This window comes from Brachyistius frenatus, unplaced genomic scaffold (genome assembly GCF_029030835.1).
Source record: "Brachyistius frenatus isolate BFR_SWC_R1_liver_20210118 unplaced genomic scaffold, ASM2903083v1 Contig_51, whole genome shotgun sequence".
In the NCBI taxonomy this organism is placed as follows: domain Eukaryota; kingdom Metazoa; phylum Chordata; class Actinopteri; family Embiotocidae; genus Brachyistius; species Brachyistius frenatus.
In genome coordinates this window covers 1954464-1971467 of record NW_027210650.1, presented here as the reverse complement: position 1 = coordinate 1971467, position 17004 = coordinate 1954464, and the positions used below count along the sequence as shown (strand labels likewise).

Here is a 17004-nt window from a genome sequence, read left to right as displayed (position 1 = left end):
GTACAGGATGGCACTGCTCCCGAACAACTCTTTCTTTCCTGGAAGTTTATTTTACAGTTTCACAGAACCTTGATTCATAGAGGCTTTAATACATCCCCATTTACTGTGGGCAGATATGCTGGAAAGTTAATTATGTTGCGAGCACTAAAGGATTTGTGGTTTTGGGAAATTAACAAAATAAAATACACGTAAAAAAACAGGAGACACTGGATTTTTATGGGTTTTTATAACATTAGTGCTTTTAGGAACATTATGTTCTAAATGAAAGCTCTACCTCAGGGGGCTTTAACAATTAACCTTCTCTCTTTTAGGGCATCTCGGGAGGGGGGCGGGGGGGGGGGGGGGGGGGGGCTGTGGACGGTGAGGAAAGCACTCCACTTAGGGTTTTTATCACCCGTGTAGGAAGCAATACTCTTCAGCTTTCCATCTGCAGCGGATTTATGGTTCCATCTTAGATAACCGCAGCTAGACACACTATAGCTGGTGTAATTTACAGCGATCAGACAGCACAGTAAAACACACAGTTACTGTTACTTCCTTTTGTTCTCGGTCTAACAATGCTGCGATGTGGCTTGCTGGAAAAGGAGCAGGTGTCGCTGCTGACCTGTGAGGAAGACAATGAGTTAACGCCGCCGTGGAACGCAGGCTGGGGCGGTCGGTGCCCGTTGGCGTGGGCCAGCTGCTCTTTGGCCATCAGAGCCTCGGCCCGTTTGATGATGTCACCCATGCGGTGGATGAAGCCCTCCTTCTCCGACGGGAGGATGAACTCGTTGTGCACCTAGAAGGGTAATGGACAGTGATGGAGAGTGTATTCAGGTACTTTATTCTATTACAAGTAAAATCTGCACATTATAGGAGTTGGCATCAAAATGAACTTCAGGTGTCAAAAGTAAGAGGACTGGTTTTTGCAGAAAATTACACCTGCGTGTTCATGTTATGACACAGTAATTGGTAATACTATGGCCATGAGGGTCAAACAGATATACATTTCACAGAACACAAATATTTCAGAAAAACTCAAAACACGTCATCAAACGCAAAACCGTTTCACTAAACGCAAAAATATCGTGCTTCTCGCTGCTTCTTTGTATTTCTACTGTTTTGGTTGTTCAACGTGGCAAATATTTAAGTATATCTTATGATTTCTCTACAACAATTGGTTCTGAAAAGTTTCTATAGCTACTATAGCTGTCATGTAAAGAAAATAGCATAAATAGTACAATTTCTTCACCAATATGTTGTAAAGCAGAAATACAGTGGGTACGGAAAGTATTCAGACCCCTTTAAATGTTTCACTCTTTGTTTCATTGCAGCCATTTGCTAAAATCAAAAAAGTTCATTTTATTTCTCATTAATGTACACTCAGCACCCCATCTTGACAGAAAAAAACAGAAATGTAGAAATTTGTGCAAATTTATTAAAAAAGAAAAACTGAAATATCACATGGTCATAAGTATTCAGACCCTTTGCTGTGACACTCATATTTAACTCACATGCTGTCCATTTCTTCTGATCCTCCTTGAGATGGTTCTACTCCTTCATTGGAGTCCAGCTGTGTTTAATTAAACTGATTGGACTTGATTAGGAAAGGCACACACCTGTCTATATAAGACCTTACAGCTCACAGTGCATGTCAGAGCAAATGATAATCATGAGGTCGAAGGAACTGTCCAAGGAGCTCAGAGACAGAATTGTGGCAAGGCACAGATCTGGCCAAGGTTACAAAATAATTTCTGCAGCACTCAAGGTTCCTAAGAGCACAGTGGCCTCCATAATCCTTAAATGGAAGAAGTTTGGGACGACCAGAACTCTTCCTAGACCTGGCCGTCCAGCCAAACTGAGCAATCGTGGGAGAAGAGCCTTGGTGAGAGAGGTGAAGAAGAACCCAAAGATCACTGTGGCTGAGCTCCAGAGATGCAGTAGGGAGATGGGAGAAAGTTCCACAAAGTCAACTATCACTGCAGCCCTCCACCAGTCGGGGCTTTATGGCAGAGTGGCCCGACGGAAGCCTCTCCTCAGTGCAAGACATATGAAAGCCCGCATAGAGTTTGCCAAAAAACACATGAAGGACTCCCAGACTATGAGAAATAAGATTCTCTGGTCTGATGAGACCAAGATTGAACTTTTTGGCGTTAATTCTAAGCGGTATGTGTGGAGAAAACCAGGCACTGCTCATCACCTGCCCAATACAATCCCAACAGTGAAACATGGTGGTGGCAGCATCATGCTATGGGGGTGTTTTTCAGCTGCAGGAACAGGACGACTGGTTGCAATTGAAGAAAAGATGAATGCGGCCAAGTACAGAGATATCCTGGAAGAAAACCTCTTCCAGAGTGCTCTGGACCTCAGACTGGGCCGAAGGTTCACCTTCCAACAAGACAACGACCCGAAGCACACAGCTAAAATAACAAAGGAGTGGCTTCAGAACAACTCTGTGACCACTCTTGACTGGCCCAGCCAGAGCCCTGACCTAAACCCAATTGAGCATCTCTGGAGAGACCTGAACATGGCTGTCCACCAACGTTCACCATCCAACCTGACGGAACTGGAGAGGATCTGCAAGGAAGAATGGCAGAGGATCCCCAAATCCAGGTGTGAAAAGCTTGTTGCATCATTCCCAAGAAGACTCATGGCTGTACTAGCTCAAAAGGGTGCTTCTACTCAATACTGAGCAAAGGGTCTGAATACTTATGACCATGTGATATTTCAGTTTTTCTTTTTTAATAAATTTGCACAAATTTCTACATTTCTGTTTTTTTCTGTCAAGATGGGGTGCTGAGTGTACATTAATGAGAAATAAAATGAACTTTTTTGATTTTAGCAAATGGCTGCAATGAAACAAAGAGTGAAAAATGTAAAGGGGTCTGAATACTTTCCGTACCCACTGTAAGTGGGTAAATTTACTTTCCATCGCTACAAAAGGAAATCACTCGATGTCTTTTTGTATGTCTGTCTCTGCACACACTCCTTCCGTTAGCTAATGCTTATTCCTGGGGGAAAATGCGTCTCATGTAAAATCCACAATATAGCGGTTATTTGTGAGGAGGTTTTTGAGTTTTTGCATGCTCATGCACTTTTGAGCGTTGCTGTGAATTGTGGGTTGGGGCGTGGTGATGGTTTCCTGACAGCATGGCATAATTCAGCTCATTTAAAACCCCTGTAGCGAGAACCGCGAGGCTGTTGTGAAGCCAAGCGCCCCCGTCGCGCCAAAACCCAGTAAAACAAAAGCCCAGTGTGTTGAGGAAACAGAACATTCAGGCAACAACAACAAAAAAAACATGTGCTGCTTCTTCACACAGACTAACGTATGTACACAACCCCCTTTTCATTCCATGAAGCTTAAAGACAACAACATGGGGACGGAGCTGACGATGATATAATATCAGCCAGAGTTAAGATCGACAAACAAAACCAGAACGGGATGAATCGTGTGTACGTTCAGCTGAGAAAGAGGGTTTTCTGCCTGCTCATCAGCTCACAGGCTGAATTCATTTCTGTACAAAATGTAAATGCTTCCAGAAGAGGCAGTTCCCCTCGAGAGGTTATTTTCATCGTTTGCCCTTTTGATAAAGTCATTACTGTCTGTATCCTCTTAAGTAGGCTTCACTGCGCGAGTCACCCATCAGTATGTCGGTAGGTATCTAGAGGTTAACTGATGAAATATAAAATGAAAAATGATTCCCATTTCCTTTATGATGTCACACATCTCATTTAAAGTGAGATTATTTAACATTTGAAGGAACAAATGTTGCATTTTTGCTCTTACAAATGAAAACTTGAACTGACAGCCAATCTAAAACTACTATTGTTCAGTTCATGACATCATGGGGCATTTTGGTGCTACTGGGTGTGACATTAGGATTAGCTTGGTGGCTAATGTTGGCAAAGTTGAGGAGTTTTTAAAAAAATTTTTACTGAGTATGTTTCATGCCCTACTTCCCCATAGTTACAATGAGTTTTAGGATTTAGCATTGGATGCCGCTGTCATTTTGGCACCAGTGCGTCTGCTGTTCAGCAAATAGGAATAAGCTGCTAACATTACTCACTTTTTGAAATGAAATTAATTTCTTATGGGAAAGTCTTGTGCAAAGCCTGAAACCACAAAAATGTAATACAGCTAATGTTAAATCCTAATAAAACAACTCGTATCTATTATTTATATTTACAGTTAACAGAAGCTGTTTATCCTTGTTTGACAGGTAACTAATGCTGCTAGTTTATGGCATTCGGTCAGGATATGTGGTATTTTGCGCATTAAAAACACCGTAGCAACATGTCCGGGGATAGAAGTTATATAGTACAACTAATTGAATCAGACACATATAAGACATGAGGCGCTAATAAACATAAAATGTCATAAAATGACTGTTGCATGTGGAGCAGCTGTCTTGGATTTTGAGGTTGTGGTCGGTTCCTCGAAAATATGACGTCAGGGAGACTTTTCCAGTTAAAATTTCCAAATTCGAACTTCCCATTTCAAATGTAACGCGCCGTAAACACCAATATATACTCACCATGACAGCGGCGATGTCTTCGGGGTTATCTCCGTCCAGGTCGAACTTGAAGGTCACCATCTTGTCATTGTGCGTCTGCAGCTGACACTCGACCACCCGGTCCACTTTATCAGAGAGCTACAGAGACACAGGATCAATGGTCACGACAGCCGTCTGTTTCCAGACAAAGCAAAGTTAAACACAAGACGAACAATGTGTTTCTGCGCACGTGTGTGTGTGTGTGTGTGTGTGTGTGTGTGTGTGTGTGTGTGTGTGTGTGTGTGTGTGTGTGTGTGTGTGTGTGTGTGTGTGCACTCGCTGCAGCCCCTGTATGCACGCTGGTTGCTGTGAATGATCTGTTTGTTTGTGCCGTCAGTCCAAACACGCTCGTTAAAAGACCGCAGAGTGTCCTGATCAGAAGAGTGATGTAGTGCGGTCGCCGGGGAAACAGCATAGCTACTGATAACGTTACATAATCAGGGTGGAGCTTCACCCACTCGCACATAAGTAAAATGCCTCCACTAATTCAATAATTCAATCCAGGTTGATTTATTTGTTTGTTATGGGCAAAAAAAAAAAAGAAGAAGCATTCTCTGTGCTGTAATTAAACCAAATATTTGATTTATCGTACCCCTGTGATGCGGAGACGTGAGCGCGCTCTCCTTCTGAACAGCTTCCCGGCGGTTCGTCTCGCGGCCGTCTTCTCGCTCTTCTCCGATAGGCCCTCGTAGCCGTCACTCAGGCCCGAGGTCACGTCGGAGGCGTAGCTGCAGAAAGATTAAAAGTTTTTTGTTTTTTTTAAATACACCCCAACAAGCCACTGAAGCGTTCCTCAAACAGCAAATTAAAAAGTCAATTCATCATGTGGAACAGAAGTGCGTAAGAACTGAGGCTCCATGACGACTGATTGTCTTTCATCACACATGATCATAAACAGCAGTCCGACGTGTCAAATAAAAGTATTGATGTGTTTCAGTGGCAAATCCTCCCCGGTGTAAACACTCAAGTTAAAGAGTTTACCAGCCGGTCTGTTGGGTCAATATGAAACTGGCGTTCATCTCGAGGCCCAAGGCATCTAGAGGAAGCACCACGTCCGTGTCATTCGTCGTATTTATACAATGAGCGCGTTTTAGGTTTCAGAGAACTGGAGAACATTCAGTGTATTTTTATAAAAAGCTTTTGGTTCAGCTAATTGCGTCTCTTGGGCCTTTTTGGAACCGCTGCGGTCTCAGACTCTCCCTCCGTCCAGCTCCCCAGTACAAGCTGCAAACATTTACAGGCCTGCTGGTTGGCAGCATCCCCCCTCCCTATCCCCCCCTCCCCTCTCCCCGGTCTCTATTTAAAAACCTCCACCTCACGGGTAACTTCAGTTCAAGGTAAAAGCCTGTTTTCCCCTTCAAACTCAGCGAACGAGGAAATTAGACAAAATGAGGGTGAACGTTTGTGTTGATTTTCCAAACAACTATTCTGTTTGTGATTTCTGATGATAAAGGGCTTTTCCCAGAGGAATTAATCTACTGGGAGTCTGTTTGGGATCCCAAATCGTGCGTGACAAAGCTGTTACAAAACATGATACTCCGCCACTCCTGACACTTGTTTCAATCCACCATGGACAAGTCAGGTACTGTCAATTCCTTCGCAATCACTGGAATTAAAAATGACTCTAAAAGACTTTCTGACAGCCAGTTACAAATACCATCTGAATTCTATATTAATAAACAACATAATTTGTATTAAATTTGGGAAAAAAAATTACACAGAATTCGATGTATTTAAGCCCGTAAATGAAGTTCAAAGTTAAGTGTAGAGGTAACTGACAACATTTTTTTAATGCTCCCTAATCTCTAAAGTCAGAAATCACTGTTCTCACAATGTCACCTCGAGACAGAATATGTCTTTTTCAAAGTTTATGGATAAGGTAAGGCAAACTTATTTCTATAGTACTTTATCCTGCACCAGGCAAACCAAAGTGCTCCAGAGAAATGCAATTAAACTAAGCAAGTAAAAACCAATCGGAAGATCAAAGTCTGCAAAGAACAACTAAAAACCATGAAAACATTGAGACATCAGCAAATAATGGAGATAGTTAGATAAAAGCAACTGTTTAAACTTAAGTCTTTAGCTATTGTCGGCTCTCACACTGAGAATAAAGCCCCTCTCACTAACAGCCCACCAACACAGAAAACAGGACCTCCACAACATGTGAGAGCACCGTCACACAGAAAGCTGCTGGGGGCCACTCGGCCTCGCTGCAGTAAAAACACAGAGGAGCCTGTCGATTGACTCCAGCGGCCTCGCAGATGTGGGAGGTGGAGGAGGAGGAGTGACCGAAGGGGGAAGACGAGATTCATATTGATTTTTCAGCTCTCTTCAGCAATGAAGGGACTGCTGAACTCCATTGTTCCCTAAACGACAATAAAAGAAAGAGGCGAGTGAAGAGGAAGAGAGGCCGAGGGACTTTACCTGTCCACAGGGGAGTTGAGGCCGCTCTGGGGCCCCGAGTTGCCGTGTTCAATGTTGTTGGATACCGCAATACTCTAATAATTAGAAATGAGAGATGCGGTAAGGTAAACATGGATAAAGACTTTCACAAAATTTCTGTTTCATTTGAACATTCAGTAGCACAAGATGGTAGCCACGGGGATACTGTATTTTCCACAAGTATTTGATTTACATCAAAATCAATTATCTCCACACTAATGCTTCAGTTTTTCAATAAACTGCTGCTTATTTAGTTATTAACCATCAAAGTGGTCTTTTGTTGTCACACAGCTGCTCAAGTCCAGGCTTAAATATCTCACAGACTTTTGGGTAAATTACCATGAAATTGTGTATACACATTCATGGTCCCCAGAGGGTGAATCCCAATTACTTTGGCGACACACTAGTTTTTCCTCTAAGCACCGCCACGACTGTTGATCATTTTGGGTTTGGAGTGAAATGCCTCAGCAGCTGTTGGACAGACTTCCATTGACTTTTATTTCAGATATTCATGTTCCCTTCAAAATGACTGTTGTAACTTTGGTGGTTCCTTAACTTTTCATTTAAGGCCAAACAGGTCAAATTTGTTTCACTTGCTCCTCAGTGTTACTTTCCAACTACGTATTGTTTACTTTCCTACGTGTCTGCAGCGGGTTGGCCGGAGTAATTGGAGAGTGGAGTCTCGTAAAGTCGTCCTTCCCTCCGCCACCCTGCACATCCCCGCTTTGATAACACGCTCCCCATTGAAGCCACTCACCGAGGGGAAGCGGAGGGCCGGCATGGGGAGACCGTTCACAGCGGGGGTGTTGGTGTGCGCGGTGGGAGGGGTCGCGGATGCGTTGAAGCTGCCGGCCTCCGACGGATCCTGAAGCCCGGAGGAGCTCAGATAGCCGTCCGTCTCGCAGTCAGCTGTTTCAACAAAGCACACACATAAGCCATTAACATGTGACCAGCTGTACCACCCCCCCCATCCCCTCCGGCACACACAATTTGCATGGAAACACACGCAAACGTTCATGTGGATTAGCAGTTCTGGAGATGTTGGCTCCGATCGACTCACAGCAACCTTGTAAAAGAAAATTCAGGCTCTTGTTTTAGAAACCGAGAAATAGAAAAAAAACAAAACTAAAAAATATTCAATAACCGCAGCACGCATGCACACCATGAGATAAGACTTACAGGAGGCTGAATAATTTAGCTATACACAGTTTCACATTTCACTGTATCCCTCCCCTGTCCTTTAAAGATCTGAACAGCTTTCTGTTTGCTGCAGCTTGAACAGCTCCTGCAGTGAAAAGCATTCGATTTCTTGACAACCAGACTAGAAAACAGTAGAGGTCAATAGTTTAAGTCCCACAGGCCCATTTGATGCACATGTGACTGAAACATTATTTGATGAAACATTACTAAGCAGAACAGTTGACAGGGTTGGTAAAATATACCTACTCAAGAACTGGTACAGTTCTGAGGTCCATGTATTGTATTTGACTATCTATACCATATTTCAAAGGGGAAAAAAAAACTACTTTTAAGATTTATTTTTAAATATTAATAAAATATGATGCATTTTTATGGATTAAGTTACCTGCATGTTTGGCTGCACCTTGACCAAAACAATAAAATGCTGATTAAATGTGCATACATGAGTAATAACATTCCGACTACATAATATATACAATATAACATTCAGAAAGGGTTTTTTGAAACTATTACTTTTGACACTTCAGGTGTACTTTGCTTGAGTTTTTATGCTACTAATAATTTTGAATACACAGTATGTTTATTGTCTGGCATTGCTACTTTTACTTTTTATTGTACTATATTGCACAAAGGTATTCAAGTGTTTGATATTGGACTTGCATTTTTATTATTTGTTTCATTAAGCAGCTCACAGTTAGCAGAGGACAGGCTATTGTGGCGGACGTGGAAGTGCTGGTCTGCCTCGGGCTCCTCCGGCTCTGTGGGGTAGTAGGAGCTGACGCCGGAGTCCACGGAGCTGGTGACGGGGGACAAGATGGGGGCCGGAGGCGTCAGGGCCGGGGTGGGGGACTCAGCTGCCACAGGGTCACCGACTCTCAGTGAAGGCGGATGGCACTCGGGTTCTTCCTCTATGGCTTCCTGCGCCAGCTTCTTCTTCCGCTCCTCCGCCTGCCGCCTCAGCTTCTCCCTCTGACGCTTGATGGTCGTCACTCGGTCCCGTATGGCCTTGGCCACGAGCTTGAAGTCCATCTCGCACACAAAGCCGAGCACAACCTGTATACCGACACACAGAGACGGTCAGGGCACAACAGTAACACATTTATATGTAATGGCCCAACGGTGTGCTGATGCAATATGGAGATTCATGCAGGTCTGTCGCACGTCATCACCCGATCACGCAGGCTTTGAAATCAACAGTCAGTGCTTTTACTGTGACAATCGACTGTATTCTGGCGTCTTGAACTGCCCCGTGTGACACCCGGTCCAGCAGAGCGGGACACTCAGTCCCAAATCGCCTCTCAACACATAGTCAGATTTCAGCAGACCAGGCCGACTCGATGTCCCTCGCTGATACCAAATTTGATCTTGATGAAAACTACCACAAAGACATAAACAAGCGAGGAATTGTGGCTTGCATTTTCATTAAAAGTGACCTCTATGGAGGGGGGGGGCGGGGTATTTGCTGTGGAGGACATGAGGGCCTGTTTCGTAACAAGCATGAGAGCCATTATATTATTAAAGACGTGACTTTGGCTGCTTCCTGAGACACGCTCTCACATTTCGAACCGACTGATGATTAAATGTTGAGCTGTGACCTTGACACACTCTTGCAAGCTGTTCTCTGTTACGGGCTGCAACGGCGTTCAGTGTTTCTGCTGTCATAAAACAACCGTAAAAAGAGGCATAGTGATGCTCTGGTGCATTAGCGAGGCTTCTTTCTCTATTCGGGGGTCAAGTGTCAAACAATATGTATCTGTGAGGGAAAATTTCTCTTTTCATTCTCAAATAATGATGTGATCATGCTGAGCCTGCAACAAGGCCTTCAACTCAACTGCAAATCTGTATGTATATCTAAATAAGCTCCCATTCAAGGTACCATGTCAGAAATATCCATGAATTTACACAGTAAATTAGCCTTACAACTGACTTCACTTTAGTCTGTTATTAAACCACACGGCTTCTTCTTCAAAGCATCCAGATTAAGAAAATGATTTTCCCTTTATGCTTTTTAAAACATTATGAGGCCACACCAACTCCATATACAATCTTCCTCAAGCCAAATCTATACAAGCTATCACCATAAATCAAGATCAGGACTCAGAGAACATGTGGGAGTTGACTGAAGACACCCCCGTCTGGACCGATCTGGAATCAATTACTGTTGTTTCCTCACCAATGGCTCCAACAAACTGGGTCAGGGAAGCAGTAAAGACTGACCTCATTGGGCGATTGTCTTCCAAACTTACCATCTCCTGAGCCACCTCCTCGGGCACGTCTTTGTAGAGCTCGAAGAGGAACTCGATGGCGTTGTTGTCCTTGTACTTCCCGTGGAGCTTCTTGGTGTCGTCCATGCGCAGCCACAGCTTCAGGCCCGACTTCACCATGTCGTCCTCCTCCGCCAGCTCCACGTGCACGCCGTTGTTCTCTTGGAAGAAGGGGTGATCCAGCAGGTCCTGAATGGTGTACCTGGAGTCAGGGAAGGAAAATCAGTTGTTTGTTTCACTGGTATTTATCCATAAAAAAATGTCACAGTTAATTTCAGCTTTAAACAACACATTTGCATCCTGCAGCAGCTTCTGACTGGATTTACACACAATATATTAGGGGAAAAGTGCACTTTTTTATTGTTATATTGTTTGCTTTTAGTGTTACCTTTCATCTTTGTTCATGCGAATGCAGCCCTCGATGATTTCCTTCAGCTCTGGGACTTTGACTTTGTAGAAACTGTCGGGTTTAATGCCCTGTGAAAACAATCAGAAGGGAATACTGGGGTTCATTTCATCTGCATTGCTTCATACTTAATAAAAAAAAAAAAAAAAAAAAAAGCACAGGAGGGAGCATCATGAAGGTTTTTTTCTCCATTTTTCGAGTACAGACGGGTGCTTTGATCATCTCTTCCTTGTACATTTCGATCCCTTCCTGTTGGAGGATCCGATCGAAGCGGCCCCTCCCACCTGCACTGCATGTTAACGTAATCCTGTGCTTTGTGATATCTGCTGCGCGCCAGCATGACATTCTGCTCTGCGATCATGTCAACACCGGCAGAGAACAACGCAGAGAGCTCGTTAAAAATGGAAAAAACCCAAGGTGCTTCTTCTTCGTCCTTCCTCTCACTTAGACCAACCCTTCGAGGGATTTTTCTACTAACTCCTGGCAGCTGCAGCTTCTACGCTGACTTTATCTCCAGAAGGGAAAAAAATATTTAGGCAGGGCTTCTCACTTATATGAAATGAGGGAGTTTTCCATAAATTCTATCATGAGAATGTACACAGATTACAGCAGAGCTCCAATCCCTGTAAAAACACTGATAAGAAAAAGAAAAAAAAGCCAAGGTCAAAAAAAACATTTGGCCTGCAAATACCAAAGCAACTTGGTGATGTCAAACATCCATTTAAAAACATACGAGTGCTACACTTTGATATCACATTTAAAGACCGACATGTCTAATTGTAACTCCTTAATTTTTTTGTGTAATGTTATGACCACAAATGTTTTTTTTTTTTTTAAAGATATTCCTGCAGCCTGTTGAAGTGAGAGAAAGGACGGAGCTTTGAGAGGAGGGCCAAATGTTTTTATTTCTAAAAAGCAACCTGTTGGACTTTTTGTTATGGCTTTTTTTGAAGAAGACTGAGACTGATATATTGTAAAAATATTCAGTCATAAAGACATCATAATAACATGTATGTTAAAATATGATTTGAAGAATGTAGCGCAGAGCACTGAGGTTTCTTTGTTTCAGCAGTTCGCTTCAGCGCCCTCACAGCCACCTTCAGAATAAATCAGTTCCCATTTAAACCAAATCGAATTTGTGACTCAGCTCCTTTTCCTGTGGTGACGGAAGTCCAGATAAGATCTTGACAGACATGCTGGTGTCATGTTGATTGTGTTTAATGTATCACATTTTAACATAACTAAGGATCCAGACATTCAGAACGAACGCAAAACAACTATTTAAACTGATAGGAAAATAAATGATGGACAAGTCCTCCAAGCGGAGTGTGGTATTCTTTGACCTAAATGTCAGCATCCTGAAGGGACATACATTGTACAACCAAAAGTTTACGGACGTGCCTACACACATACTTGTGAATGCTTTTGGTCAGGAGCTAACGTTCAAGGTTTGAGCACATTAAATTCGATTTAGGGAAATTGAAAGACTCATTGTTCTACTCATTGATCTCTGTACATGCTGTACAACTCAAGGTTACACTTATAATAACATTTAATTCGATTTTGTGTATTATATTGTTTTGTACAGTTTCATCCCCTCTTATTATGACTTTACTACACCATTGATTTAATTTCATTAAGTTCATTATGTGCCTTTGCTGCTGTTCACACTGAATTCCACTGACTTTCACTAAACTGGTACTTACTGTGTGGGATTACAACTTTATTACGATAATAATTTAATGCAATGGCTTTTACTCTTTCAACATGACGATGCCTCCGTGCACAAAGGCCGCCCCACAAAGAAACGGTTTCCCTAGTTTGGAGTGGAAGATCTCGACTGGCCGTGCACGGAGTCCTGAAAACACTTTTGGGATGAACTTGACTGGCAGCTGCAAGTCCGGTTTTATCGGACTTCACTGGTGCTCTTGTGTAAACAGGAGCAAATCCCTGCAGCCAGAGTCCAACATCATGGAGACAAACCTCCTCAGCAGAGAGGAGAGTGTTCTAGCATGATCTGGATGGTATGTTTATCGATCACGTGCGGGTGCAATGTTCAAGCGTCCACATACTTTTGCTCGTGCAATGTATATGTGAAAACATGTTCCACTATAAATAGGCATTTATTCAACTAGTTTCTTGATGTAAAATTAAAACATTTTATGAAGACGGCCGGGAAAAGTGTGTAAACAGATGTGACAATAATCTTACGTGTTCTGCATTTCATATGTAAAGCTGTATTTATACCATTTTAGTCCTTTTTAACACCAAGTGAATAAAAAGCTACGTCACGTTTATAAGTCAGCGGTTCATGTCGTGAAAAATGCAACTGCTATTCCAACAAACTCACACATCATCTGTCCTCCACATAAATGTGTATCATTAACAAATCACGAAAAGCACAGCCAATGTAATTTGGTTTTGAGGTTTTCTTTTGCATGGCTAAGCTTCCCCGACTGCACACGGAGCATCATTATGCTCCTGTTTGCTCAGGAGCCAGACCCACTCTGACTTGTTGGCATTGTCACTTTCTTACTTTTCCAGCCTCCGTCAGACGCCGTTTGGCTTTGCATATGTGCAACACAAGAAAGAAAGCGGCCCTCTTTGTGGAGTCGAGGCTGAGACACATTTTCCAAAACATATAATTCTACTGTCGCCTGCTCTGCTCTGCTCTCGCCCAGCGTGGCGTCATCGCTGCACTTAACACCCGCTTCTCGCTTGAAATATAGCAGTCTGAAGCTACAAAATGGACTACTTTTTTTTATTTTTCTGTTGAAGTCATAGTTTTTTTTCTGTATAAAAGTGTCAGATATGACCCGAATCCAACATTGGCTGATATTCAAACCCACTTCATTCTTATTTGGATATTTTCCATAATAAAAATATGTAATTTCCTGATCCATCTGTAATTCTTGAAACTATTTTTCTGCAGGACATATTCCCGACAAAGGGAGTATTCCAGTGAAAGTGATACCTAGAACCAGTGGGACAAGTTCTTTGAACTGGTAAAAGGGCCGGCAATCAGTGAGCGCAACATGTGCAATCCTGCGTCATGATTGCAGGCTGAAAAGAGTAAAGTGGTGAGGTTATAGTAAAAGCTCTGTACCCTGAGCTCGTAATGAACCAAACTCAGCCTTTAAGAGGCCAAATGAAGCTTTCATTCCACATGGGACCCACTCGTTTCCAAGCATTCATGATATCCAACAGTATACATTAGATATCCTGGTTCCTCTCTGTCTAATTCCAGTGTGCACAGGGAAGAAAGCAGACACATGTGGACAATTACATTAATTACAGGGTGGGGGGGTGGGAGGGTGGGAGGGTGTGAGGTGGTCCTCTGCTTTTCTCGCTACTCACGCTGGTGACTTTGCGGTAGATCTGGGCGGCATTTTGGCACTCAGAGTACGGGTACTCAGACGTGGCCATCTCCAGGATGCACATCCCGAAGGCGTAGACGTCCACCGCTTCGTCGTACTTCTCCTCGTACATCTCCGGGGCCATGAACTCAGGTGTTCCTGTGAGGGAGTAAAAACCAAGAGTCAGTCCATTATTATTACTGAGTCACACGAAGCTTATCATTTTGGTCACGACGGTCAAAGCAGAGTAAACTAATAAACTTTAAACTTCTATCAACCGACTTCTTTTGCCCACTTCACAGCACCAGAACAAGCAGTAAACCTAAAGCTGACGTGTCAGCAAACAATTGAGTTTTTAAAGATCTTATTAGCTCTTATTTTGGTCTCCACCAACTTCTGAGAGAAACATTTAGCTTTGTAGCCAATAAATACTCCACCATGTTCACTAGATGGTTGCTAAATTTGTCTGTCTGCTTTTTGGTGCTCATCAGGTACTGCAGAGTTTATACAAATAATGACACACACCGTGTTTCTTTTGGACCTGTTGAATTAAACTGAAGTGCCACTTTTCAACAAGAATCAACAAGTCAATACACAGCATCTGTACTCGATGGGAAGGGAAAGTTCCCACTTAAATTAAAAGCTATTTGATTCAAATAGGAAGGTAAACAGAAGTATCAATGATTGCTTGTGTGCCAGGGAAAGAAGAACAGATATAAAAGAAGGGAGAAGTCTGTTTCTCTTATCATATAAAGATTGGAGGCATTTTGATCCCGTTCCCAAAGAGTTTTCAGTTACATTAAAGGGAAACTGATGCCATTCCTTTCAGATGGGAGATGGGATAAACACACACTGGCTGAATTTAGACTTACCAATGACACTTTTAGCAAATGAGGCACTTTTGAGGGTGGCCAGCCCCAGATCTCCGATCTTGACGGAGCCGGTGGGGCCGGTGATGAAGATGTTGTCACACTTGAGGTCCCGGTGGATGATGGGAGGCGTGCGAGTGTGCAGGAAGTGAAGCCCTTTGAGGATCTGGCGACTCCAGCGCTGCAGCAGCTTCAGCTTCATCTCCTTGAACCTCTTCAAGTAGCTAAAACAAAGAAGGATAAGACTGAACAGCTCAGTCCAAACATATCACAACACAGCAACTTTGACAGCTGAGAGGAAGTTTTTAAGAGAGTGAGTTTCCTGAATTCTCTCCCAGAACATTGTGTCTAAAATAAAACTATTCTCTGATCCTTTCTCCTTTATCATCCCTTTAAAATTAGAAGACAAGCTGTCAGACGTGACACAAATATCCTTTTTGTATGAAATGAAAGGAACGGCAAGTTTTATTTGGAACGAGAATATGTTCCTTCTTAGACAGTCAACACCTTTGTACAAAAGGAACGAGCACCAAAATACACTTCTTTTAGGTTTTATAGACTTTAATATTGTTAAATATATATATATATATATATAATATATACTGTGTATATGTTTATATATCTATGACAGGGGTTTAAAGAGGAAGTGACTCACGTCTTGAGTGTGCCTGAGGTCATGAGCTCAGTCACCAGGATGATGCACTTGTGGCCCTTCACCGTCGACTTCCAGGAGTCGTGGAAGCGGACGATGTTCGGGTGCTGCAGACCTTTCAGCATCTCCACCTCTTCGCTGAAGCGCTGCCGCTCTGCTTTGGTCAGCTTGCGGGTCTGCAGAGAAAGTCACATTAAACACGTTTAGGATTGGATCAAATTTGGGATATTATGTTTACTCAAAGCATGAAAAACTCGGTTATTCTGCTTCCTGTATAGATGATTATACGAGTTTTATGATGCTATAATATACTTTTAAGCCAATGAGAACCACAAGTCAGAAAAAGAGGAAATGTAAACTGGTAAAACTGCTTCTGCCGATCATGTAATATGATTGAAAGTTTGGACTAAATGGACCTTGAGGTGAGATTGCTTTGTCAACCATAAAAACGCAGTCATGTTGACAGCTGGGTGGTAATGCCATGAAGTTTTTACCCATGCTCTGATCTTGTCGGGGTTATGAACGGTTACATAAGCGCTGCAGGTAGCAATAAACACAGCGTACGACTCCATGAGACCAGTTTGATAAATTGTCTTTATCTTTATTTACTTTAGCTAATGACCGCACTGCAGACCTGGAAACCACAGCTTCGTCCATCTGGATGACCCTCACAGTTACATAATCACATTTATTTTCCAATGAGAGGTGCTCTGACTTCACAAATTGCAGGAGGATATTTCCAACAAAAATCCATGTAAAAATCGAAAGCTGCAATCACTTTGGACAAACAAAGACATTTTTGTGCTTCCTCTGGGATGAATGGCCCAATTTAAGCAGCCGGTGAAGTAACTGTGCCTGTGGTGGATGGTTAGTGGAAAAACTCCTGGGAGAGTTCAGGACCATGAATCCCGCATTGAGGCAGAATTCTGGGAAAAAAGCCTTACATATGTTTATGCTTTACAATCATGCTTGACCGCTGCTCTCTCCTTCCTCTCGGCTTTTCCCCCAGTAAGCGAGGAAGGTGCCGCTGCTGAAGCTATCGTCATCAGCACAAGAGGCGGACTGTCTGAAGACCTGCGCAGTCTGAAGTCACACAAAGGGGGTAAAACTCCTTGTACCTGCGTCAGTCACCTGTCAAACTGTCACATTACATCAGCGACTCCAACATGAGGCCCGGGGGCCTCAAAGGTGACGCACAAAGGCGACTACTGACCGAGTAGATTACCTTTCGGTGGCTGGTGATCAGTTTATGATGTGAACACAGGCTGCAGTTTATTCCTCAT

The 17004-nt window shown here is 42.9% G+C and overlaps 1 protein-coding gene across 1 annotated transcript in view; it reads right to left on the bottom strand.

Moving 5' to 3' along the window:
* Positions 1-17004, bottom strand: part of wnk4a (WNK lysine deficient protein kinase 4a) — a 43515-nt gene that overhangs the window by 10318 nt on the left and 16193 nt on the right. The window contains exons 3-13 of the mRNA XM_069704651.1: positions 15725-15897; positions 15073-15293; positions 14202-14359; positions 10827-10915; positions 10421-10640; positions 8867-9227; positions 7732-7883; positions 6957-7030; positions 5125-5260; positions 4515-4631; positions 605-778 (exon numbers count right to left, since the gene is read on the bottom strand). Of these exons, the coding sequence (XP_069560752.1) occupies positions 605-778; positions 4515-4631; positions 5125-5260; positions 6957-7030; positions 7732-7883; positions 8867-9227; positions 10421-10640; positions 10827-10915; positions 14202-14359; positions 15073-15293; positions 15725-15897 (1875 nt within the window). The remainder of the gene's footprint in view (positions 1-604; positions 779-4514; positions 4632-5124; positions 5261-6956; positions 7031-7731; positions 7884-8866; positions 9228-10420; positions 10641-10826; positions 10916-14201; positions 14360-15072; positions 15294-15724; positions 15898-17004) is intronic.